Here is a 26,664-nt window from a genome sequence, read left to right as displayed (position 1 = left end):
ACGATATGATACAACTATGATCCATTACAGCACAATCATGTGAGAAATTATCACCATCAAGAGCTGACACACCTACTATCTTTTCTAGATTCCACCTCAAGCCATACCTACCTTCAAATAAATGAAAACTGTATTTTATTAGTAAAAGGCTTCCCACTTTCCGTGCCGCAGCAGGTGGCCTTGATCCTGATCTGTGGTCCTCCTCTGCTCCAATGTTGTCCGTCCAGGGAGAGATGCACCGCTTGATGTCGCCGACACCGTGGCTCATGAATAAATTAAATGACAATTTATTTACCCATCGACGCATCGATGCTCTGATTCCGGGTTAGGGATGTAAAACACGTGTGCCGTGTTGGTGGGGTGCGCTGAATCATGATAATAATGATGATGTGAATAAATTTGATGGAACAGGTTATTTCTCAAAACAGAACGGGACGAACGTTGCGTCGAGTGGTCATCTTGTATTTGACCCACCTGCACTGTCTAACGCAATGCGTTGGAATGGAAATTAATTGTGTTCTAAAAACACTATTTTATGTGTGAAAAGAAGTTTTCAGTTTTGAGTGTTGTCGGAAAACAATAAATGATTAAAACTATAACAATAACTGTGAAGGAATCTACCCCCATTTGATCAAACTGAAGCCTGGCTCCGATTGTCCAACAACTGAAGATAGCCGTTGATTATAAGGTGGCCAGGCAGTTCCGAGGCTTGGGTGAAGAAATATCTAAAAAGGATTGACAATGTTACACGAAAACAACCGTCTAAAAGCACAGCGAACGACTAAAACTAGGTGAATTAAAAATTTGTATGTGTAAAGAAGTATAATGCTCAATTATATTTCATTCATTAGTTCTAAAATAATGTTTCTTAGTTCTCAAAATGCCATTTCAATAATACAAAATTCAAAACTTTCTATCCGACAATGCCTTACCGTTGTAGGTCCTTACCATAAAACGTGCATCCGCAGCTTTAATTCGATCCCGCCGGTGGCCTTGGAGGACCCTGTCCGCCGGCGAAAGGATTCCGCAGCATCATACCACCTTGTGGTGGTGGTTGCATATGCGGTATTTGTTGGAACTGCTGATGGTTTCGCTGTTGAAAACGGGGTCGGTATTGATGCGGGTGATTAAAGCGCGGATTGTAGTTGTGATGCCAACTGTTACCAGACGGATAGCGTGGATTGAACTGTCTACCGCCCTGTGGCAGATGTCGTCCGTAATATCCTCTAGAAGTCGATGGGCTTGGCTGCCGGGGATTGTAACGCTGTTGCTGTTCCTCTTCACCCATCTCGCTGCCTTCGTAGTCATCATTCTGTGATTGTTGACGATTTGCTGCATTCTTCTTTCGGTTTCTTTTAGCGGCCCGTTCCTCTTCATCATCCGAATGTTCGGCCATGTAGGCTGGAATTTCATTATCATGCATCCAGCTAGCGTCGGACCCTTTCGTTCGCATCAGCTCTGACAGAATGATAAACGATGTGTGTTCCGTCCTTGGTGCACAAAATACCTCCATGCCAGTGGTTATGTTTTTGGTCACTATTTCCTGATTCGAGTTGAACAGCACGCAATAGATGGGTTGATTTACCTGACCGATCACGTCGAAAATTTTCCCCAGGGCACGTTTGCCCCGCTCCAGAAATAGAACTGTGTCCAAATTAAGTAGCTCGATACCGGGAACGGACTGCACCAGCACGATCTGCGCCACGATCGAGTCGATATGTCCGATTGGCTTACATTCCGTCTCCGGGACGGTAATGGTCAACTCCTCGATAGGAGGCAACTCGTGTGGCAGTATTTCACCCGCGGTACGAATCGGTCCCGTAACGGGTTCATCATTTTCATCTTCCGAAGAGACAGCACTGAAGAAACAGCAGAATATTAGTTTGAACGAACGTAAATGAACGATCGATGAAAAAAATTAACTTACTTCGTATCCATGGTTTCGGCGTCGCTTACTAAAATTGGATCATCCTGGACACGATAGCCGCCGGCAGTCAAGGGATTTTCCTTAACAATCTCTACATCACTATCATCGGAAGAAGAGGACGATGAGTGCACCGTTGCTTCCTCTACCACATTGGATGTGTCGGTGGCTTCCGCCTCCGAATCAGAACTTCCCGAGTATTGGCACAACATCGACAATGAAGTATTACTGATCTTTTGAACTGCCTCTGTTTCGAGTTTTTGGTCTGCTGCGACTTGTTCCTGGATAGAGACAATTGTGACCGGAACTGCTGCTACCGGTTCCTCTACTTCCATTGACTGATTAGCGGGTTCAGCTGTGACATCCATCTTATCCGTTTCTTCTAGATCTTTGCGTGAGATTTCTTCAGATTCTTTTTGAGAGCTTTCTTCAGGTTTTTTGTTATCAACTGTTTCAGCTTCTTTGGTGTCGATCGCTTCAGCACTTTCAGAAGGTGTTTCCGTGACTATTGCTGCTGATGATGATTCCTTCGCGCTCTGCGCTTCTTTTATGTTGATCAATTTCTCTTCCACGGTACCACTTTCGCTAGCTTCATTCTCTGCCGGAATCGTACCAGATGAAGCAGTTAATGGTTCAATGGATTTCTCCTCCATAGGTTCTCCCGTATCCAGATTTACTTTCCCGCCTTCTTTTTCAACAATGGTGGTCTCTGTACTAAGGACACTAGTTTCTTGCGATAGTTCCTTGTTCTCCGCTCGATCGCCATTTGTCGTTTCTGGGGATTTTGCTTTCTCCTCCATTTTGTTTCCTGGATAAATAATTACTGCGTACGAATCGTTGATGTCCTTTCAGTGAAAATCGTTGGCGGCAAACGGAAAGCACGTGCAAGCAGATCACGTCTGTTTGTTTACGTTTGGGTGACACTTTGACAGCAAAAACCCAAGTAGCAAACATGGAGGATTTAATTCATGGCCTGTCAGGTTTATTTGTTTGCCATCAACTTTTTTTTACATTCTATGCATTTACTACGAACTGCATCCAACAGGAAGTGGTGTAGCCACACTTTATCCAGCCAACGAAGCCCATACTAAGCACACTTCCACATCACAATGCTCCTCATGATTTCGTTGCTTCAGTTGTGGTTCGGGCATATTTAGCTTAACAGACATCAGTGAAATGTTATTCATATTTCATCTACTGTTTCTATATTAAACTCCAGGTTGTTGTGGATCACGGATCCGTTGGATGCATAACCCTATGGCTCAGACACACGCTGTGAGCTCGAGCGAGGTGAGAGATTTGACAACTAAATTTTCAACTCTTGAACTGTCATCATCAGCTGACTACTTGCACCTGTATCCGGCAGAATAGATATGCAAGATAGTAGAACTGGTTCTGGGAGCTTCAACACGTTGTTGTGCGGTCGTCTTCGTCTGTACGCGTAATATATTTGCTTGTGCGCTACATATAACGATAATAACCAGAACCTACAGTGTTCAAAATATAAACAAACAGCCGACCGCCATTTAACCGCTTAAGCGTTTCGTTGCAGCGCATGTCTGAGCCACTATATTTGGTAGCAAGAGAGCTGCCTGATTTTTCAACACGGGCTGTGAGTTCATTCTTCAGCTGTCACCTCATGCTATATGCAAAAAGCCTTTTCAAAATTGCTAACTGGGAACTGAAACTTTTCACGATACGTTTAGTACCATCGCTTGAAATGGGGTTGAAATTATAAATGCGTAAATTATGATTTCTTTTAACTTGTTGTTTCTAAACAATCCATTCCGTTGCAATTAAAATACAAGGTCTTCTAAGTTTTATACAGAAATATCATAAATACAGTGTATGTGTATGGTTCTTTTAAAATATTTATCGTATCACTCGAGCTGAAGATAGCTTTTGCGTCTCCGTTTTCGATTGTCCTTCTTCGTTTTCTACGCAACACGCATCGTTTTATTTATTTTGGTTTCTATTCCGCGCTTATGTTTTTTGCCTTCGTGGAACGAGATACATCGAATTGTCAAAAGGCCATATCAACGCCATTGGCACCATATTCTAAACTGTAGCTGGAATTGTGTGGTTCAGTGTTGGCGCATTTGTGCAATCGTGTTCATTTTTTTCGGGCAACAGTAGATAAGAGATAAGGTTCGGCTGTAGTGTTGGCCATCGCTGGTAGGTGCATTTAGAAACGCAGCAGATCTATCTGAAATCGAACGCGTAGTTAAGCGGAAGGCACACGTAGCAAAACGATGGCTGATGAAGACAAAGGATTGGTCGCTGGACATCCTCCAGCAGGTGAGTGCACTGTTCTGACGCAACTATCTAGCGTTTGCGAGAACAAATAACACCTGTGCATACATTTACTTCTAAATTTTAGTGAAGGCAGGTGGAATGCGCATCGTGCAACATAAGACTCCGAACAGCGAAAGGCCAGCTAAGGATCCGGTCGAGGTCATCGGGCTTTCGGTAGGAACCGCCTTTATTACCGTTTTCGGCATGATTTCGTTCTAATTTTGATTTCTTTCTAGAATCCATCACCGAACGTAAACACCGGAGAGGTGGCTCAATCGGCAACAAGTGCGAAGCATACGGACCATTCCGTCGAGGCATCGCAAGTGGCCCATGCCCAGAAACCTCCGGCACCTGTGCACAGCAAGCCCGTTAATCATATCCAGCAACCTCGGAAGTGAATTATGCATGTTAATTCAATATCAATGGGTGCGTGAAGAAGATGAAGAATAAGCGGAAGTGAGAAAGTAAACGACGATTGAACAGAGGTTAGGTGTGTGGTACGGCTCGATCGAATCATGCCGCACCACCAAGTGTATTTTGGAAGTAGTCATAACTGTGACTAGGGAAAGCAATACAGCTGCTGATCGGTGTTGTTTGTAAAGCCGTTCCCTAGTGCTGCTTGAAATTTATGCATGTCAGGTTAAGCAGATGGCCTTATCGATAATCAATGTCAGGGCAAATGTTTTTTTTTCTTTCTTATTCTCATTGGTTTACTAATTATAGTCTCTTTTTTGGCGTTGCTTAGCGCGCATTATAACATTTTCTCTTTTTTCCATTTGTGGGACAAAGCCGGCTCATTCAATGGGGCAGCTCTTGTCTCGTTTTTCCTATGGGTTTGGTCATTAAGTAATAAAGTCGTGTAACTATGTACTAACAGAGAATAACGCCCACGATGTGCTGCATATATTAGGGCATATTAGCTGAAGAAACGAACTTAAATTAGTGAGAAGTTACAGGGAGTGTTCGGAAAGGATCGTCATTTTATATAACTTTTTTGTCACTAATCATCACTGGTTGCAGAAGAAGAGTTAATTGTTTATCATTTGGCAATCGCACGGGTGTGCGTTATAAGGTGCTGCACCGATGTTCCAACTATCAATAAAACTTTAAAATGTGTACAATTGTGGATTTCTGATGTCTATTTCGGAATATTCTTATCTGAAGATCGCCCATTCGCTAGGGACAACTTTTTATTGTGAATTCATTTCTAAAGCCGCACTGATCATGAATCACTAACTTAACGACAGTTTACGTTGCCTTTTCATAATATCACATATTCATTCATACTAAGCCATGTGAAATCATTCCAATTTTTAGAAAACTATATTTCCGTTCTCCGCATTGGTCCAAACGTTTTGACAGATCTCACAAAACCACTGTGCTCCAACCGGCTTTCAAGACCTACTCGTGTAGTTGTGCAAGGCTCCAACGCTTAGCATGCGTGTACCGGCCATTATCATACTGTATTTGTAAGCTGTTGGAGCGGTCGCCCCATTGCTCTGCTACTCGTCCATCTCGTGTGTCGAATTTTGTGCATTTCTCTTTCCCAAAAAATGGCAAACATTGGACGTATGCTAGCTTCTCGCGTTGCGAGTCAGTTGGTGCGCAATGTGGCTGCCAACCAGCAGCAGCAACAGGCTAACCTGCTGCGATTCTACAGCAGTGGTAAGTAAAAGCAGTTCCTTCTTTCTTCCCCCTTTCGTTCTGGAAGTAACGTAACCCAGCAACGAGAGGGGGCCCTGCGTCGTTATGTAATTCAAGGTCAAATTGGTTTAACAAATCTAATGTTTCCTTCGCAACAACAATAACAGCTCCCAAGTCGTACGAATTCATCAAAGCCGAGCTGGCGGGAGAGAAGAAAAATGTTGCCCTGATTACGTTGAACCGCCCGAAAGCGTTGAACGCTTTGTGCAATGGATTGATGGCGGAAGTGAACGACGCTTTGGATCGATACGAAGCGGACGATTCGATCGGTGCGATTGTCATCACTGGTAGCGAGAAGGCGTTTGCCGCCGGTGCCGATATCAAGGAGATGCAGCCCAACACTTACGCTAAGTGCATCAACACTGACTTTCTGGCCAATTGGACGCGTGTGGCCAAGGCGCAGAAGCCCATCATTGCTGCCGTGAACGGATACGCGCTTGGCGGTGGCTGCGAGTTTGCGATGATGTGCGACATCATTTATGCCGGCGATAAGGCCCGCTTTGGCCAGCCAGAAATCGCGCTCGGTACGATTCCCGGTGCCGGCGGTACCCAGCGCACCACCCGCGCTATGGGCAAATCAAAGGCGATGGAGATGTGCCTTACCGGAAACATGATTACTGCAGAGGAAGCTGAACGTAACGGACTGGTCAGCAAGGTGTTCCCGGCCGATAAGCTGGTGGAGGAGGCCGTCAAATTGGGCGAGAAAATTTCCACATTCTCCCCGCTGATCGTGCGTCTTTGTAAGGAAGCGGTCAACTCGTCGTACGAAATGTCGTTGAACGAGGGATTGCGCTTCGAGCGTCGTCATTTCCATGCTACGTTCTCGACAAAGGATCGTTTGGAGGGCATGAGCGCATTCGTCGAGAAGCGTGCACCGAAGTTTTCCAACGAATAAGACGCACGGATAAGCATTCCCAACACTTTTCAGACGGGATTCGAGCGACGTTGTCCTGCCATGCCCGGTCCCGGCCATTATTAACACCAGTTGCATTTACTATGAACGAAGAAGGAGTCAATCGAAGAAGATTCTGTTTTTGGGCATAGCTTATTTTTATACACAGATTTTTGCAAAGTGAAGCATTACGAGATAACAATAAACCGAATAAAATTCGCATAGTAACACTGTTTATGAGGCGCTGTGTCGGTGTTTATATTGCTTATCTCCTACAGAAAACACAGGTTATACATGGACTACGTAATGTTCGTTTGGTGTTCGAAAGGAACCACTGAACAACGGTAGTAGGTGGAATTCTATGCTCGTTCAGAATTTACAAAAATTTCTTAACATTAAAAGACGATGAAATTAAAAGTCTTTAAAGATAAATCTTCAGATTGTTGAACCGTTCCCTCTGCTCGCAATCAGCTGTTGCTGTTGTGAGTCGCTTGAATGTTTATGATACATGCGTTATGTCACAGCCATGCTGTCAGTTTTCTGACAGCACTTTAGTCGTGAGAAAACAACAACACGGTGAACAATTCCGAAAGTTATTCTAAACAATAGTGTCAGGATACCGCAAACGATGGCACAGATCATGAGGCAGCTTGGCAACGCTACGGCCGGATCAAATCCATCGCTTATTGCGCGCCACATGAGCGTAATGGCAAAGGTATTACGTTACGGTGAATTTGGTGAACCGGCTAAAGTTCTGCAACTGCAGCAGGAATCAGTTCCGGATCCCAAACACGGCGAGGTACTGATAAAGACACTCGGTGCACCAATCAATCCGGCCGACATAAACACCATTCAGGGTAAGTACTGATTCGAAATGTCAGCTGCCTTTCCAACGAGTGGAAAATGCTAATAGTTCCGATCTTCCGTAGGAAAGTACCCAGTTAAGCCAGCCTTCCCTGCCGTCGGTGGAAACGAGTGCGTTGGGGAGGTTGTGGCCATTGGAGGCGATGGTAGCACCAGCAGTAGTCTTAAAGTTGGTGATCGGGTTGTGCCATTTGCTACCGGTCTGGGGACGTGGCGCTCCCATGCAATCTACAGCGCAAATCAACTAATGAAAGTTCCGGCAAATATCGGAGTAGCGGAAGCAGCAACAATCACCGTGAATCCATGTACCGGTTACCGGATGTTGAAAGATTTCGTCACATTGAAACCAGGCGATACTGTTATACAGAACGGTGCTAACTCAGCCTGCGGACAGGCCATTATTCAGCTGTGTCGCGCGTGGAATGTTGAATGTGTGGGAATTGTGCGAGACCGGCCCGAATTTGGACAGCTGAAGGATTACCTTAAAGGGCTCGGAGCAGCCGAAATTCTCACCGAGGAAGAACTTCGCACGACGAAACTGTTCAAGGATGGGATCTTTCGAAAGCCAAAGCTGGCACTGAACTGCGTTGGTGGAAAGAACGCACTGGAACTGTCCCGACAGCTGGATCAGGCGGGTGTAATGGTCACGTACGGTGGTATGTCGCGCGAACCGGTCACCGTACCTACGGCATCCCTTATTTTTAAGGATCTTCGTTTCGTGGGTTTCTGGATGACACGTTGGACGAAGGAAAATGCCGGCAGTCCACAACGGACCGAAATGTTCAATGAACTGTTTGGTTTAATTGACCGTGGTGCACTGAAGGCGCCTGCCCATGAGATGATCTCGTTCGAAAACTACACTGCGGCGGTTACGAATGCGCTCAATATTCAGGGCTTTGTTGGTAAAAAGTATATTTTTCAGTTTTAAGTTCTCTTTGGTAATGATGTAATATTGTAAAGGGTGGGCATTTTAAAGGTGGCACTGCACAAAATGTTTGTTGCAAAATGATTACCTACCAGAACATGGAACATGAGATGCTGGTAAAATCATTTTCTTTAAGTTCTGTAGTCTAATTAAAGGGCAATCAATGTTAACTAAAACGAACGTGTGACTCTGGGAGCTACAATAAAGCTAATAGGAAAACATAGATAATGTATCGTCCAATTGTGATTAAAATACGCATATTCAAAAATAAACAGTTTAGTAAACTTTTGTTATACATTAATTTTTTTTTTGTAAAATCCTTTCTAAATTGACAGAAACTATAAACAAAAAAATATGTAAACTACATATAATAGAAACGATTTGTTTAAGCTGTTTTAGCACTTTTGTTACAAGCTGGGCATATGGAATTCAACCAGGCGTCTCCATCAAATTAATCGAAGCTGTTGTTGAATCGGTGGAGCATGCAGTACTGTAAGTACTTACTATAGTATATACACATATTATTGAGTTCATTCGATTTAATCGACAACACTGTAACTTGCAATATTTTGTATTAACACAGGTAATTTTTTATCAACTAACTGAATTCATAATGCAACACTGTATGATTTTATTTGATATATTTATTTACATTCCTAACCTTGACAGCCTGCACGACTAGGAAGTTATATTTAATAATTAAAACCAATTTACAATATGCAACCATCAGTAGGGAAATTCTTGCCCTAATCATAGAAGAACAACCCTTCCTGTGCTAAGGGTTAACCCGATCGAAATTGAAAAATAGCCTTCATTTACGGAGACATAAACGCTGTCGTAAGCGATGAACATACTTCCTAAATTATTTGTATCGGTACAAGGGGACTTTTTGAAATATCTCAGTCTACCTTTTGAAATACGGATGCTTCGCCTTTTAACCTTGTTCTTCAGTGCCAAAATCCCTTGATCATCGAAAATTTTAAAGCGCTTATTCAGGTTACCGATTTTAAGAGCAGAATTATTAGTTATGTGATTAGGTGCTAGTCTAAGGAAAATTCTCCTCTCAAAACGCCTAGTGCGATAAATGAAGCTTTAACCTATAAGCTTTAAAGAACCTATACAGTTTTAGAACTCCCATACGCCTCTGAGACATGGCCTTTGTTAAAAGCTGGAGAAACCCTCTTATCCCCTCTTAGTTCGAGAAGAAGATGCTCAGATAGATGTTTGACCCCGTATATGAGGAAGGACAATGGAGGAGCCGCTACAATGACGAGCTGGTCACGTCATGAGACTGACACCGCACGATCCAGCCGGTAAAGTTTTTATAAGTCGTCCACATGGAAAGAGGAGACCCAAATTGAGATGGAGTGATGGCGTTAATGCGCCAGAAAGGCCGCGATAATGGATTGGCACATGAAGGCGCTCGACTGTGAGCGGTTTAGAGGACTAATGCATCAGACTAAGACCGCTTACGCCGAATAATTGAAGAACAAATTGAACATTTTCGCTAATATTTAGCGAATGGTTTGTGGAGGAAATGAAAACTGCTTAATGGTTACGTTTTGTTGATTTTTTCCCAATGTGCTCTGTCAAAGGATAATGTGGCATTCTTGCTTGAATTATGTCATTTGATAGAAGTAACTGTGTGTCCTGGAGCGGCCCGGTCGTGTATATATTTATTTATTTAAGGATCAAACTTGCTCGCCATACATTAGCTTAACAAGTAAAGTATGAATTAACGCCACATTGGACCTACACAACGGTAACTTAATTTTTCCTTAAAGAACGAGATTGGTTCGTTAAAGTCAAAGATACTGTATACGCTGTTAAATTCTCTTCACACAGCTCCTATAGGGTCATGTACACCGTATCGCATGTTTTTAAATCCTAACCTTATAAATCCTAGCCCATCTTTATAGCTGATAGCTTGATAGCTTGACTAATATGTGAAGAGTGTTAATGGTTCCTCTCAAAATTCCTGCAACAAAAAGTGCTTGTGCATTTCTACTGTGGTGTTCTAATGTTTCGCGGACTAGCTATCCCGCGGGTAAATAAAGTCAAAGAAAGCCAGAAATGGCAGGCATAGACCTCTAGAAGTTGCTGTGTGGAAGAAGAAGAACAACAATGTTGAAAACGTTATATTTAAAATATTTAATATACTAAAACTTGTGTACAGTGTCACAAGCCCACCCAACGTTGTCTTTCTTCGCTGTTTAATACCGGCTGATTTATAAATTTTGATCGGTTACAAGATATCATTGTCCTGCGAGCCTTGTCGATTTTAATAATTAATATTTTAATATATTAAGATTAACATAAATTATTAATCGGAATTGATAACAATGTCAATAAAAATGGTCCAATGCATTCATAAGGTTTTCATAGTAGATATCTTCAGATCGTGATGAGTTGTTATGAGTATGACTGCAACTCTACCCACGATGCCATGAAAAAGCATAAATGTTTCCAGTATTTAGGCATACTAACAAGCATGAAAGCAGTTTCGAATAGCTGAGGCTAATCACCGTGCATAACTAATTTTGGCCACAGCAATGGCAGCAATAACGAAATCAATGAAGCAATTCAAGTCCCACCCAAAGCTTCTCACAAAGTGAAAGGAAAGAGCCACGGTACAAACGTTGTAATGTGTTTGACGCGTTTAATGAGATTTCATATTGATGACACAATCAAATAGATTGTACCATACGGATATTCCCGCACAAGTAGAAGCATAAATTGAAAAAAGAAGTTATAGGCGAGATTGAAAAAAATTGCACAAGAAAGAGAAAGGAGAGGCGAAAGAAGAGGAGCTAGGGAATGAAAATATTACCAAAGGGAAAGTAGAGATGGCGCACACGACGTTGCATATCCACATCGAACGTTGACATATATCCATTGGTTCATTGTTTGTCAACGACATTCGTTGTTCAAACATTTCATAATTTTCTTAATAATTAAATGCTTAGATGTTGAAACCACATACCAAGGAAGACTTTTTCTAGCCTTCGTAGTGCTAATGTTAGCGATCTTCATTGATCAGTGAGGCCCATGAACCTGGAGAAGAGTTGAAAGAGCTCCAAGGATTGTAAAAGGGAGCTGGAATATTCGGTAAGCTCTTCGTAATAATTTCAATCCGCTCTTCACGGTGCCCTGGTGACCTCTTCTTGGTTCTTAGTTTGGGATTTTGCAGAGATTGAAGTATTATTGTCTGTTATGCCTAATGATCGTCATGGAAACATCGATACTGTTATAAAACTGTGACCGACTACTGGCTTCGCATCGTGGCTTGCGAACACGGCCTCAAGCGCGCCGAAGAAGGGATGGAAACAGAGAGATGAAAGGGTCGTAAAAGTGTGCAGACGATACCGACGGTGTCGGATTTATGTGCGTCGCGATTGTCGGCCCCATGATTGCCTGACGTTCATAATGATTGCAGATCAATGGACGGGACAGTCTTTGTGCGGGCTCGGACCATTTTATGACCATGCTCGACATCCAGAAGATGCACGTGTGAAGTACCAGCCTGACACGGTTCAGGATTGCGAAAGATCCCGTGCCCTCGAGCGCTGCCTGACGTCACAGACTCCCGTGAAATGATGGTAACCGCTCTCTCATGCTTTTACAATCATTGTAGTGCTGTTGAGTTCGCCCAGTGTTGGAACATTCTGGGCGTGTTTGAGCGACGCATTCTCCGGACCATCTTTGGCGGTGTGTTCGAACATAGAGTCTGGAGGAGAAGGATGAACCACTACTTCCTGACGGTGGTGAAATCCGGCAGGAAACGATGGCAGGGGCTTGTAATGAGGATGCCGGACTCATGCCCCACCAAGAAGGTGTTCGATAGCGACGCAGGGGGGCACAGGGAGCTCGTTGGTCGGATCAGGTGAAGCAAAGCCTGTCGGAAATCGGGAGTCCCCATGGAAGCTGCAGCCAGGGACCGAGCATTCTGGAGAATAATTGTTGACCGGGCCATGTCACGACGACGTGCTCCATCGTGAGCCGGCCAACGAAAGAGAGAGAAAGAGAGAGAAAGAGAGCGAGAGAGAGAGAGAGAGAGAGAGAGAGAGAGAGAGAGAGAGAGAGGGAGAGAAGGAACATTGAAAAATGCACCATCGCTTTCAGTCCAGAAAAAGAGGCCTGGCGCATCTTTGCACGCACTTTTATCAGCTTCCGCGTGTTCGATAGCGGTCGTTGCTCCTTTCTGCAGCTGACCCGATCCGTTCGACGATCACTCGGATTTCGGATGAATTTCCTTTAACTGGCCGCGTTGTGATTTCGATCGATCGTTTCACACCGCTGTCTGCTGTCAAAACGTTGACCGCTGTTTATAAACGACAACATTTCCATTTTCCTTCGCTGATCTTCTTTCACGTGTGTGGCCCTTGGACTGAGGGGCCGAATGAACTCCAAGCAATGCTCTGTCAACGCTTCATAATGATACCGATCGGTTTTGCCAGGGCCATGGAATACCGGTTCTCCGGTAGCCAATTGAGTGTTAGATTGCCATAATGTGATCTGTGACCGACTGCTGACACCGTGTCGTGCTTGTGAGCACACCCTCATGCGCACCGTAGAAGGGATGAGGACGGAGAGTTGGGGGAGTCATAAAAGTGCACAGAACGATCGGTCCGCAAACGTCGGCCTCGAAGGGTCGTAAATTATGTTCGACGGGCGTTGGATTTGCGCTTCTTGTCATGTTTAATTATTTTTTGCGTGCCGCCCGTCAATCGTGTCCCACCATGCTGGGACACACGGTGTCTCTGTGGAGTTTGGACGATTTTATGCACAAGATGCACGAGCTCACCCGGAATTCCATACGATCTCTCCTTTCTGTTAGTCGGTGGCCAAAGCCACTCATGGGAATATATAAACCGGACCCAATTACGCACAAGCCAATTTTTGTTTTTTTTTTCGCTTCACGAACATCCGTTTCTGTTTGTCGGTAATCTTTTCAAAGGACGCGATCTTCAATAACCATGGGAGCAACAACACTCGCGGTATTTAGTCTCACCTCTATGCCCAAACTTGAGGATCATATTAATGCAATACCACACCGTTCCATCTCGGTGCACGACGAGAGTATTCAATCATCATCTCATAGTCGATTGTTAATAATCGATTTCTAATCATCGCCAGCTTGAGACGCAATATTGCAGTTCTTTGTTAGTGTCTATTTCAGTTATTACGATTGCGTTAGGCGTTGGAGTGAAGGAAGAAGCATAATTCCCTTCCAATCCTAATTAACCACAAATACACTTTTTTCTTGAGCTCCACGCTCAAGACTTTATATTTATTTTTGGATAATTTTTTTACATGAAAATGTTTTAATGCATAGCTTAAAAAAGGAAATATTGCAGTAAAGTATTCTTATTTTTTTGTGTATATAATACCTTTCTATTTCAGTCCTTATTATTTGCTTGCACTGCCCTCATAAAATAATTAAAAACTTTAATAAAAATAATAATATATAACTTTATAACTTTATAAATAGAACTTCAACTGGTACGACAGTTACTAAGTGGTAATAATCAATTAAAATAGAACAAATAAGTAATAGCAACGTGTTTGGTACAAATTTTGAACATAACCTAAAGCTGTTTTGGTCCCAATTTCCTAATGTTTCTTTTTGGCTAACATCCAATATCACGACTTATATGGTGGAAGCTGCTCGACTGACTTCTCCTCAGAAGCTGTATGATGGTAAGAAGGACGAAGTTGTTTCATTTTGGTTCAAATTCGGTGAGTTGCTTCGGAGTTTAAGCGAGCAGGTATATTCTGTTTAAGGATTTTAAACATCTTTCTTAAGAAAATAAATCTGTGGAATCGTGTCCGATTGTATCACAACTTCCTTGTTGTAGCAGCACATATCCAGCTACGGATGGCGTGAAGGAACCTAAACATGTTAGCAGAGCATGTTTGTTAAATTATCCCAAAGTACATCGGAAGATGAAAGATATGAAGGTTAAATCTTACCTTGAGATCGTCCCTTGTATTTAGTTAGCTGGTAGTAGTGCAGCAGGCCTTGCTTTACACATCCGGCAAGAACACTCAAAAATGTATCTGTCACAGAGTGACTCCCGGAAACTGTGGAAAAGACCAAAGAATTTCCGTTACGACCTGATTCCAATTTCTGAAGTCGCCCTTCCGTACGTACCGATAGTCGATGTGCAACATTTTACCACTGCTGATGCAGCGGTTGGACACGAACTTTATTGCGCCACACTTAGACAACGAATAATCCACGTTCGCATCGCAGGAATGGTTGAACATGCTGCCTGTCGTCAAGAGCGTTAGTGCGTATGGCATGGATGTGGCATCGAAGCAATCCTTCGCAGGGTCGTCCACGGAACGATGCAGCACCAGTGCGTTGACACGAACGATGTGCATGTGGCGCACGGTCAGCTCGGCAAGCAGCTCCACACAGCTGGGCGGCAGGTTATGCGTCCTCACGAGCAGTTTAGCCAGGGCCACTGCCCTTAGGCCATTGGCGGTCAGTTGGGCTCGGGTCAGACGTCGTCGGTTGGTAGCCAGTCGGTAGACCTTTTTATAGTCGGCATGTGCATTGAGATCGTCCCCGTTCGGCTTGTTGTACTCGTGAACAGCCATATCCGCGGAAAGAGTACGTATGTACATGTCTAGCACGTCTATCACTCCGTAAAACATCTTGAACACGCGGATGGTGAGACGCAACGCAAGAATTTCGTAGGTCGAATAATTACGTATCAAGTAAGATATCATGGCACACTCCAGCGAATGGTACTGCTCGTAGGCACGACTGCGGCAACTATGCGAACAGTATAGCATTACCGAGCAGCTTGTACATGGAATCAGGACAAGCGGTGTGTGTATCAGACACTGATGACAACGCGTCCAACGGTCCAGCGATAACAGCATGCTTATGAACGGCATCTCTTGAAGAACTGGACTTCCTCTCACCAAGTTTTGCCTGTAGTACAAAAATCGGCCATTCTTGACCGAATCCTTGCACGAAACGTAACTCAGGCATCTGGAGGTCACGGGAGCTGAAGGTGGATGTCGTTCACCCAATCGTCGATTCCGGGCGTTATCCAGCATATAATAACAACATCTCGATACGATATCGTCGAAGAAAGTGATGAATTCCTGTACCTCCATCATATTGTACAAGCAATAGAAATCCTCCAAGGCATAATATGCGATGAAAGCCCGACGGACATATACCAGCTGGACCAGGCCGAAATTGGGCACACCATAAGCAATCATCCGATTCATTAGCTCCAGTTCACGTCTTTCAGGATGCATCCCGTGCAAATCGAAAGGATAACTCCCCCAATTACAACTACGATACGCTCTGGATAAATTGTACATCATCACACAATATCCGTTGTTCTTGAAGTTCCTCCAAAAAATGAGAACTTCCTCCGTCGGTTCGTCTAATATCATTTCCTTCTCAATTATAAACCGCACCAGCTTCTTTTCTGTACGACAGCTTTTCGATTCAACAATCGTCGGAGGATTATCAGCTTCCATGTCAGATGTAAGCTATTACACACAGGCAAAGTCAAATGAGCTCAAATATAGCACACCGTATGGTAAGCGACTAGGAAATGCACAAACGATCGCGTATTAACTTGAACACGTGAGCAACACAGTCACGACTTTCTTCACAGAATGGAAAAAACTTGCACAAGTACTGAATATAGCACACGATACGAAGAAACACGTCTCCAGTCGAAGGCAGATGAACACGGAATGAAACGAGTTGCTCGTCTTGCAAGTCTTTCGTTTTTGGTCTTTGGAGCCCGTGCTCCCGATGGAACACAACTATGGGACAACCGCGATCATAAATGGCGTTTGCATGTGTTGGGCTTTGTATCACATCGTTGTTTGTTTGGGGTTGTGTTTGTGCAGATATAATATGTAAATACTTTAAGAACTCATATAATGCTACTTAAAGTCGTTTTTTCGAGTTTTGTGCTATACGAGGAGTCGATTGGCGTAGTATTTATCGTTTAGTATTGATTTATGCTTCAGTTTAAGTCGCATGTCTTGTGTTGGTAGATTGTAGGACAACCTTCAACTACCTTTACCAAAAGAATATAACATAGTCCCTCCAATTACGTGGTGGAATTATTCACAACCACATCCATCCTGTTCCAAAATCCCTTTAATAATTTACAACAACAACATCCACCCTGTGCAAAATGTTCAGTAATTCGGGTCTATGAAAAGTCATATCGCTCGATGTAGCAATTATTAAGGTATAACAATTCGAAATTTACTAAACATACAATTTCAGTTTATTCTAAAAACATCCGAGAAAATGAATAGAATTATGTCCAGTCCCGAGCCCATTGTGCGATCGCAAGTGTTGGCCGTGAGAGTCAACAGATCTTATTTTTAATAGAGAGAGAGAGACAGAGATGACTGTAACCATAGCAACGAACCAATGTGTTGTGTGCGCATTGGAATGTTGGAGGAGAGCAAGAGAAAATACTGCGGAGGTTGCTGCATTAGCAACGGCCAATCGTGATTCACCGTTCACCGTTTTCTTGCGCACGGCGTCAAACTCCATGCGCATTTCGTTAGCTGAAGTTTGCACTAGGCGTCTCCATGCGACCGAGCAGAATTTTTATATCTGTATATCCTTCGATCGCTTCATGATCTTGATGCGCTACCGTTTCTAACCGTGAGAGCCTTCTGGGTTTGTTTATTCGTTCCGGAAGATTAACGAATTCGGCATTAGGGAACTGATCAGCACAGTGGTAACAAAGTTAAGCAGCAATGCGAGCACTTCGTCTCGGAATCGGAGCGAAATACGTATTTCCTTCTTGACTACGAGCACACAATAATTAAACGTTCGTTCAAGAAATCTTCCTGTAATGCTTAATTCACTGACTCATCAGCAAACTGGCGCGACTTTCATTGATTGCATGCATGAAATGTAGCCAGAGTTCTAGGAGTTTACGAAAACAAAGCAGGAATTACAGTCGGACTGAAATGGTTTTAAGTGCAAGCTATCTGCTACCATGATCTCATGGCCCCATGACACCCAGACAACTTCAGACAAAGCACTCGTGGGCAGAAGAATTTTTCCAATTCTGGACCAAGCCAAACTGAGGATCGGCCTAGTCCCCACACAGACACTACAACACATGAATGGAAAGCATTGATCTGCAGTCATGTCGAAAGCGAGCGAAAATCCAACGTCAGACGTTCATGATTTACAACCCTTCGAGACCGGCACTCGCGCCGTCCGGCAATGCTCGTATTGTTCGTGCGCTTTACGACTCTTTCGTCTCTTCATTTTCATCCATTCTTTCCGTGCGCATGAAGGCACGTTCACATATACCGGAGAGAGCGAAAAAACGTCATTATTTTTTGCATCGTCTGACGTGAAGTTCAGTAGAGTTAAAAAAAGAGTAAAAATAGCTCAGAGTTGTTTGAACTTTCATGGCCGTAGTTGGGAGGAGTAGTTGGAGCAAAGTGAAGATCAGCGATGGAAGTTGATGATGATGTTGATGATGATGATGTTAGAATTACGGAGTGTAACGTTTGGTGTTACTAGGCTTAATTTCGTCAGGGAAAAAGAATCTGAAGAACATAGTTAAAGTTCTGTGTGAGTGATTTTTTCTTACAAGGAGTTCTTAGAATCTTCTAAAACACCCATTCGGGGACCCATTAAAAAACATCTCTTTGGACCTTTTTCACCCTCCCTATAGTATGATATCTCCTCGCAGTATTGCTTCATTAGGAGAGCCGTGTAATGGTAACACACACAAGCACGAGACAGACACAACACGCCAGCACTTACCGCAAGTAGAGTCACAGCATTTACAAACTTGCACAACAAAGTGTATTTGTGGTTAATTAGGATTGGAAGGAAATTATGCTTCTTCCTTCAACGCCTAACGCAATCGTAATAACTGAAATAGACACTAACAAAGAACTGCAATATTGCGTCTCAAGCTGTCGATGATTAGAAATCGATTATTAACAATCGACTATGAGATGATGATTGAACACTCTCGTCGTGCACCGAGATGGAACGGTGTGGTATTGCATTAATATGATCCTCAAGTTTGGGAATAGAGGTGAGACTAAATACCGCGAGTGTTGTTGCACCCATGGTTATTGAAGATCGCGTCCTTTGAAAAGATTACAGACAAACAGAAACGGATGTACGTGAAGCGAAAAAATAAAAAATCGGCTTGTGCGTAATTGGGTCCGGTTTATATATTCCCATGAGTGGCTTTGGCCACCGACTAACAGAAAGGAGAGATCGTATGGAATTCCGGGTGAGCTCGTGCATCTTGTGCATAAAATCGTCCAAGCTCCACAGAGACACCGTGTGTCCCAGCATGGTGGGACACGATTGACGGGCGGCACGCAAAAAATAATTAAACATGACAAGAAGCGCAAATCCAACGCCCGTCGAACATAATTTACGACCCTTCGAGGCCGACGTTTGCGGACCGATCGTTCTGTGCACTTTTATGACTCCCCCAACTCTCCGTCCTCATCCCTACTTCGGTGCGCATGAGGATGTGCTCACAAGCACGACACGGTGTCAGCAGTCGGTCCAGTGGAGGATCAATCCCCTTGGAGGCCCAGGGCGGAATTATAGTTGGGGCCTTTAATTTTAAAAACGATGCAGGAGGGAAGAGGGACATTGAGGGACTTGAAATGAGACAAGCAGCGGCGGATCAAGCGGTAGGCAGTTGCCTAGGACCTCGCCGTGTTGGGGGCCCCAAACAATTTGTGCCGATTGATTTGTGCAGTATTCGTCAGCTATTGCCATTGCGATACTGGTAGTGTGGTATTGTTTTCTCTCACCGATTGAACCGTGAAAATGTCCTGCCTGCGTGTTTCTGAACAGTAATGCCGGTAATGATGTTATATCCGACACAATCTGTCAGTGTACTACGACATAGCTAGTATTGTCATAGAACATGAATAAAATCATATTGCAATTATTAGAAATCTCTTTTCCGTTTGATATTTGATACCTCATGGTTCTTGGATTACCATTTCTGTCTTTCTTGATTATTACTTAATCGAAGCTGTATTGTAGGTTCAGCTTATGTCCACCCATCCCAAACTGTCCAAACACTTCATCATATCCCCGTGTAGAATACTGTTCAAACTACATTGTTGTAATCTCGGTAACATTTGCATCGTTGTTAGACTGGAATTGTTCTAAAATTAACAATTCTAAATCCATACGGTTGAAAATCATCACCGCGAAATCGTTAATCTAAATAAAAAAACATGAAAAAAGATACTTGAAGAAATAAAGTTTGCATTGATATAAAAACAATGTATTCAGTGAAGAACCTAACATAGAAGTCTTGCTAAAACATTGTTGGCGATATCGTGCGTGCTGAAAGCGTTCTCGTTTTTTTGCATTGAAAACTCAGTTTGTTTGAGAAAAATTAGTGAGTGCTTTGTGGTGTTGTAAACCTATAATTTGCTACTGACTATCAAATTGTGCATGAGGAGCACGTAGTGTATTTCATACTGATGTAAATGTGACGAAATGATCGCAAGTGTCTTCACAATGACCGAAGAGATCGGTCCAGAAATTCTTGGATTTCTTGACGCACGGACAACCGATCTCCACTTGGAGCATCAAACTGAATACGCGAAAAACAAGCGAACGATCGAAATTCACATTAATATGTGCAGGGCCACGAGAGTTGCCCTCACCAAAATGACCAGTTTGTCAAGCTCTGATACCAGGAGAGCATCCAACGCAGGAGGATGCTTTTTCCGTGTTGATCGAGACAGAGAACTCACCAAAAATGACCAGTTTGTCAAGCTTTGGGACCAGGAGAGCATCCAACGCAGGAGGATGCATTTTCCGTGTTGATCGAGACAGAGAACTCACCAAAAATGACCAGTTTGTCAAGCTCTGATACCAGGAGAGCATCCAACGCAGGAGGATGCTTTTCCGTAACGAAAGAGACAGAGAACTCACCAAAAATGACCAGTTTGTCAAGCTTTGATACCAGGAGAGCATCCAACGCAGGAGCATGCTTTTCCGTAACGAAAGAGACAGAGAACTCACCAAAAATGATCAGTTTGTCAAGCTTTGATACCAGGAGAGCATCCAACGCAGGAGGATGCTTTTTCCGTGTTGATCGAGACAGAGAACTCACCAAAAATGACCAGTTTGTCAAGCTTTGGGACCAGGAGAGCATCCAACGCAGGAGGATGCATTTTCCGTGTTGATCGAGACAGAGAACTCACCAAAAATGACCAGTTTGTCAAGCTTTGATACCAGGAGAGCATCCAACGCAGAAGGATGCTTTTTCCGTGTTGATCGAGACAGAAAACGCACAAAAAAGGACCAGTTTGTCAAGTCCTGATACCAGGAGAGCAGCCAACGCAGGAGCATGCTTTTTCCGAGTTAATCGAGACAGAGAACTCACCAAAAATGACCAGTTTGTCGAGCTCTGATACCAGGAGAGCATCCAACGCAGGAGGATGCTTTTTCCGTGTTGATCGAGACAGAGAACTCACCAAAAATGACCAGTTTGTAAAGCTTCGATACCAGGAGAGCATCCAACGTAGGAGGATGCATTTTCCGTGTTGATCGAGACAGAGAACGCGCCAAAAATGACCAGTTTGTCAAGCTCTGATACCAGGAGAGCATCCAACGCAGGAGGATGCTTTTCCGTAACGATAGAGACAGAGAACTCAACAAAAATGACCAGTTTGTCAAGCTCTGATACCAGGAGAGCATCCAACGCAGGAGGATGCATTTTCCGAGTTGATCGAGACAGAGAACTCACCAAAAATGACCAGTTTGTCGAGCTCTGATACCAGGAGAGCATCCAACGCAGGAGGATGCATTTTCCGAGTTGATCGAGACAGAGAACTCACCAAAAATGACCAGTTTGTCGAGCTCTGATACCAGGAGAGCATCCAACGCAGGAGGATGCATTTTCCGAGTTGATCGAGACAGAGAACTCACCAAAAATGACCAGTTTGTAAAGCTTCGATACCAGGAGAGCATCCAACGTAGGAGGATGCATTTTCTGAGTTAATCGAGACAGAGAACTCACCAAAAATGACCAGTTTGTCGAGCTCTGATACCAGGAGAGCATCCAACGCAGGAGGATGCATTTTCCGAGTTGATCGAGACAGAGAACTCACCAAAAATGACCAGTTTGTCGAGCTCTGATACCAGGAGAGCATCCAACGCAGGAGGATGCATTTTCCGAGTTGATCGAGACAGAGAACTCACCAAAAATGACCAGTTTGTAAAGCTTCGATACCAGGAGAGCATCCAACGTAGGAGGATGCATTTTCTGAGTTAATCGAGACAGAGAACTCACCAAAAATGACCAGTTTGTCGAGCTCTGATACCAGGAGAGCATCCAACGCAGAAGGATGCTTTTTCCGTGTTGATCGAGACAGAAAACGCACCAAAAATGACCAGTTTGTCAAGTCCTGATACCAGGAGAGCAGCCAACGCAGGAGCATGCTTTTCCGTGTTGATCGAGACAGACAACTCGCCAAAAATGACCAGTTTGTCGAGCTCTGATACCAGGAGAGCATCCAACGCAGGAGGATGCATTTTCCGTGTTGATCGAGACAGAGAACTCACCAAAAATGACCAGTTTGTAAAGCTTCGATACCAGGAGAGCAGCCAACGCAGGAGGATGCATTTTCCGTGTTGATCGAGACAGAGAACGCGCCAAAAATGATCAGTTCGTCAAGCTCTGATACCAGGAGAGCATCCAACGCAGGAGGATGCTTTTTCCGTGTTGATAGAGACAGAAAACGCACCAAAAATGACCAGTTTGTCAAGCTCTGATACCAGGAGAGCATCCAACGCTGGAGGATGCTTTTCCGTAACGATAGAGACAGAGAACTCACCAAAAATGACCAGTTTGTCAAGCTTTGATACCAGGAGAGCAGCCAACGCAGGAGCATGCTTTTCCGTGTTGATCGAGACAGAGAACTCACCAAAAATGACCAGTTTGTCAAGCTCTGATACCAGGAGAGCATCCAACGTAGGAGGATGCTTTTTCCGTGTTGATTGAGACAGAGAACTCAACAAAAATGACCAATTTGTCAAGCTCTGATAACAAGAGAGCATCCAACGCAGGAGGATGCTTTTTCCGTGTTGATAGAGACAGAGAACTCAACAAAACTGACCAGTTTGTCAAGCTCTGATACCAGGAGAGCATAAACGTAGGAGCATGCTTTTTCCGTGTTGATCGAGAAAGAGAACTCACCAAAAATGACCAGTTTGTCCAGCTCTGATACCAGGAGAGCATCCAACGCAAGACGATGCTTTTTCTGTGTTGATCGAGACAGAGAACTCAACAAAAATGACCAGTTTGTCGAGCTCTGATACCAGGAGAGCTTCCAACGCAAGAGGATGCTTTTTTCGAGTTGATCGAGACAGAAAACTCACCAAAAATGACTAGTTTGTCAAGCTCTGATACCAGGAGAGCATCCAACGCAGGAGCATGCTCTTTCCGAGTTGATCGAGACAGAGAACTCACCAAAAATGACCAGTTTGTCAAGCTCTGATACCAGGAGAGCATCCAACGCAGGAGCATGCTTGTTCCGAGTTGATCGAGACAGAGAACTCACCAAAAATGACCAGTTTGTTAAGCTCTGATACCAGGTGAGCATCCAACGTAGAAGGATGCTTTTTCCGTGTTGATCGAAACAGAGAACTCACCAAAAATGACCAGTTTGTCAAGCTCTGATACCAGGAAAGCATCCAACGCAAGAGGATGCTTTTTCTGTGTTGATCGAGACAGAGAACTCACCAAAAATGACTAGTTTGTCCAGCTCTGATACCAGGAGAGCATCCAAAGCAAGAGGATGCTTTTTCTGTGTTGATCGAGACAGAGAACTCAACAAAAATGACCAGTTTGTCAAGCTTTGATACCAGGAGAGCTTCCAACGCAAGAGGATGCTTTTTTCGAGTTGATCGAGACAGAGAACTCACCAAAAATGACCAGTTTGTCAAGCTCTGATACCAGGAGAGCATCCAACGCTGGAGGATGCTTTTCCGTAACGATAGAGACAGAGAACTCACCAAGAATGACCAGTTTGTCAAGCTTTGATACCAGGAGAGCAGCCAACGAAGGAGCATGCTTTTCCGTGTTGATCGAGACAGAGAACTCACCAAAAATGACCAGTTTGTCAAGCTCTGATACCAGGAGAGCATCCAACGTAGGAGGATGCTTTTTCCGTGTTGATCGAGACAGAGAACTCAACAAAAATGACCAATTTGTCGAGCTCTGATAACAAGAGAGCATCCAACGCAGGAGGATGCTTTTTCCGTGTTGATCGAGACAGAGAACTCACCAAAAATGACCAGTTTTTCGAGCTCTGATACCAGGAGAGCAGCCAACGCAGGAGGATGCTTTTCCGTGTTGATCGAGACATAGAACTCGCCAAAAATGACCAGTTTGTCAAGCTCTGATACCAGGTGAGCTTCCAACGAACGAGAATGCTTTTCCGTGTTGATCGAGACAGAGAACTCACCAAAAATGACCAGTTTGTCAAGCTCTGATACCAGGAGAGCATCCAACGTAGGAGGATGCTTTTTTCGTGTTGATTGAGACAGAGAACTCAACAAAAATGACCAATTTGTCAAGCTCTGATAACAAGAGAGCATCCAACGCAGGAGGATGCTTTTTCCGTGTTGATAGAGACAGAGAACTCAACAAAACTGACCAGTTTGTCAAGCTCTGATACCAGGAGAGCATAAACGTAGGAGCATGCTTTTTCCGTGTTGATCGAGAAAGAGAACTCACCAAAAATGACCAGTTTGTCCAGCTCTGATACCAGGAGAGCATCCAACGCAAGAGGATGCTTTTTCTGTGTTGATCGAGACAGAGAACTCAACAAAAATGACCAGTTTGTCGAGCTCTGATACCAGGAGAGCTTCCAACGCAAGAGGATGCTTTTTTCGAGTTGATCGAGACAGAAAACTCACCAAAAATGACTAGTTTGTCAAGCTCTGATACCAGGAGAGCAGCCAACGAAGGAGCATGCTTTTCCGTGTTGATCGAGACAGAGAACTCACCAAAAATGACCAATTTATCAAGCTCTGATAACAAGAGAGCATCCAACGTAGGAGGATGCTTTTTCCGTGTTGATCGAGACAGAGAACTCAACAAAAATGACCAATTTGTCGAGCTCTGATAACAAGAGAGCATCCAACGCAGGAGGATGCTTTTTCCGTGTTGATCGAAACAGAGAACTCACCAAAAATGACCAGTTTTTCGAGCTCTGATACCAGGAGAGCAGCCAACGCAGGAGGATGCTTTTCCGTGTTGATCGAGACATAGAACTCGCCAAAAATGACCAGTTTGTCAAGCTTTGATACCAGGAGAGCAGCCAACGCAGGAGCATGCTTTTCCGTGTTGATCGAGACAGAGAACTCACCAAAAATGACCAGTTTGTCAAGCTCTGATACCAGGAGAGCATCCAACGTAGGAGGATGCTTTTTCCGTGTTGATTGAGACAGAGAACTCAACAAAAATGACCAATTTGTCAAGCTCTGATAACAAGAGAGCATCCAACGCAGGAGGATGCTTTTTCCGTGTTGATAGAGACAGAGAACTCAACAAAACTGACCAGTTTGTCAAGCTCTGATACCAGGAGAGCATAAACGTAGGAGCATGCTTTTTCCGTGTTGATCGAGACAGAGAACTCACCAAAAATGACTAGTTTGTCCAGCTCTGATACCAGGAGAGCATCCAAAGCAAGAGGATGCTTTTTCTGTGTTGATCGAGACAGAGAACTCAACAAAAATGACCAGTTTGTCAAGCTCTGATACCAGGAGAGCTTCCAACGCAAGAGGATGCTTTTTTCGAGTTGATCGAGACAGAGAACTCACCAAAAATGACCAGTTTGTCAAGCTCTGATACCAGGAGAGCATCCAACGCTGGAGGATGCTTTTCCGTAACGATAGAGACAGAGAACTCACCAAAAATGACCAGTTTGTCAAGCTTTGATACCAGGAGAGCAGCCAACGAAGGAGCATGCTTTTCCGTGTTGATCGAGACAGAGAACTCACCAAAAATGACCAGTTTGTCAAGCTCTGATACCAGGAGAGCATCCAACGTAGGAGGATGCTTTTTCCGTGTTGATCGAGACAGAGAACTCAACAAAAATGACCAATTTGTCGAGCTCTGATAACAAGAGAGCATCCAACGCAGGAGGATGCTTTTTCCGTGTTGATGGAGACAGAGAACTCACCAAAAATGACCAGTTTTTCGAGCTCTGATACCAGGAGAGCAGCCAACGCAGGAGGATGCTTTTCCGTGTTGATCGAGACATAGAACTCGCCAAAAATGACCAGTTTGTCAAGCTCTGATACCAGGTGAGCTTCCAACGAACGAGAATGCTTTTCCGTGTTGATCGAGACAGATAACTCACCAAAAATGACCAGTTTGTCAAGCTCTGATACCAGGAGAGCATCCAACGCAGGAGCATGCTTTTTCCGAGTTGATCGAGACAGAGAACTCACCAAAAATGACCAGTTTTTCGAGCTCTGATACCAGGAGAGCAGCCAACGCAGGAGGATGCTTTTTCCGTGTTGATCGAGACAGAGAACTCGCCAAAAATGACCAGTTTGTCGAGCTCTGATACCAGGAGAGCAGCCAACGCAGGAGGATGCTTTTTCCGTGTTGATCCAAACGCAGAAGGATGCTTTTTCCGTGTTGATCGAGACAGAGAACTCACCAAAAATGACCAGGTTTTCGAGCTCTGATACCAGGAGAGCAGCCAACGCAGGAGGATGCTTTTTCCGTGTTGATCGAGACAGAAAACTCGCCAAAAATGACCAGTTTGTCAAGCTCTGATACCAGGAGAGCATCCAACGCAGGAGGATGCTTTTTCCGTGTTGATCGAGACAGAGAACTCACCAAAAATGACCAGTTTTTCGAGCTCTGATACCAGGAGAGCATCCAACGCAGGAGGATGCTTTTTTCGAGTTGATCGAGACAGAGAACTCACCAAAAATGACCAGTTTGTCAAGCTCTGATACCAGGAGAGCATCCAACGCTGGAGGATGCTTTTCCGTAACGATAGAGACAG

At 44.0% G+C, this 26,664-nt stretch overlaps 5 protein-coding genes across 5 annotated transcripts in view; 3 read left to right on the top strand and 2 right to left on the bottom strand.

The window, feature by feature from the left end:
- Window positions 1-811: 811 nt before the first annotated feature.
- Window positions 812-2,771, bottom strand: LOC128297400 (H/ACA ribonucleoprotein complex non-core subunit NAF1). The gene is made up of 2 exons (XM_053033031.1): window positions 1,928-2,771; window positions 812-1,859 (listed from the first exon to the last, which is right to left on the bottom strand). Exons 1-2 carry the CDS (start codon window positions 2,722-2,724, stop codon window positions 971-973), a joined length of 1,686 nt encoding a protein of 561 aa, XP_052888991.1. The 5' UTR covers window positions 2,725-2,771; the 3' UTR covers window positions 812-970.
- A 1,047-nt stretch (window positions 2,772-3,818) lies between these two features.
- Window positions 3,819-5,347, top strand: LOC128310750 (death-associated protein 1). The gene is made up of 3 exons (XM_053047464.1): window positions 3,819-4,222; window positions 4,305-4,393; window positions 4,456-5,347. The coding sequence occupies exons 1-3, from the start codon at window positions 4,177-4,179 to the stop codon at window positions 4,615-4,617; spliced, it is 297 nt and encodes a 98-aa protein (XP_052903424.1). The 5' UTR covers window positions 3,819-4,176; the 3' UTR covers window positions 4,618-5,347.
- Window positions 5,348-5,669: 322 nt separating this feature from the next.
- On the top strand, window positions 5,670-7,050 carry LOC128310422 (probable enoyl-CoA hydratase, mitochondrial). Its single transcript, XM_053047064.1, has 2 exons — window positions 5,670-5,884; window positions 6,031-7,050. The coding sequence occupies exons 1-2, from the start codon at window positions 5,773-5,775 to the stop codon at window positions 6,816-6,818; spliced, it is 900 nt and encodes a 299-aa protein (XP_052903024.1). The 5' UTR covers window positions 5,670-5,772; the 3' UTR covers window positions 6,819-7,050.
- A 385-nt stretch (window positions 7,051-7,435) lies between these two features.
- Window positions 7,436-8,858, top strand: LOC128297557 (enoyl-[acyl-carrier-protein] reductase, mitochondrial). Its single transcript, XM_053033226.1, has 2 exons — window positions 7,436-7,672; window positions 7,745-8,858. Exons 1-2 carry the CDS (start codon window positions 7,444-7,446, stop codon window positions 8,605-8,607), a joined length of 1,092 nt encoding a protein of 363 aa, XP_052889186.1. The 5' UTR covers window positions 7,436-7,443; the 3' UTR covers window positions 8,608-8,858.
- A 5,547-nt stretch (window positions 8,859-14,405) lies between these two features.
- The window catches only part of LOC128299101 (SET and MYND domain-containing protein 4), a 148,349-nt gene continuing 136,090 nt past the window's right edge, over window positions 14,406-26,664 (bottom strand). The window contains exons 4-5 of the mRNA XM_053034967.1: window positions 14,578-14,688; window positions 14,406-14,497 (exon numbers count right to left, since the gene is read on the bottom strand). Of these exons, the coding sequence (XP_052890927.1) occupies window positions 14,406-14,497; window positions 14,578-14,688 (203 nt within the window). The remainder of the gene's footprint in view (window positions 14,498-14,577; window positions 14,689-26,664) is intronic.

The sequence above is a fragment of the Anopheles moucheti genome, chromosome 2 (genome assembly GCF_943734755.1).
Source record: "Anopheles moucheti chromosome 2, idAnoMoucSN_F20_07, whole genome shotgun sequence".
In the NCBI taxonomy this organism is placed as follows: Eukaryota; Metazoa; Arthropoda; class Insecta; order Diptera; family Culicidae; genus Anopheles; species Anopheles moucheti.
Note: the sequence above shows the minus strand (reverse complement) of the source record. Positions and strands in the feature narration are given on the sequence as shown.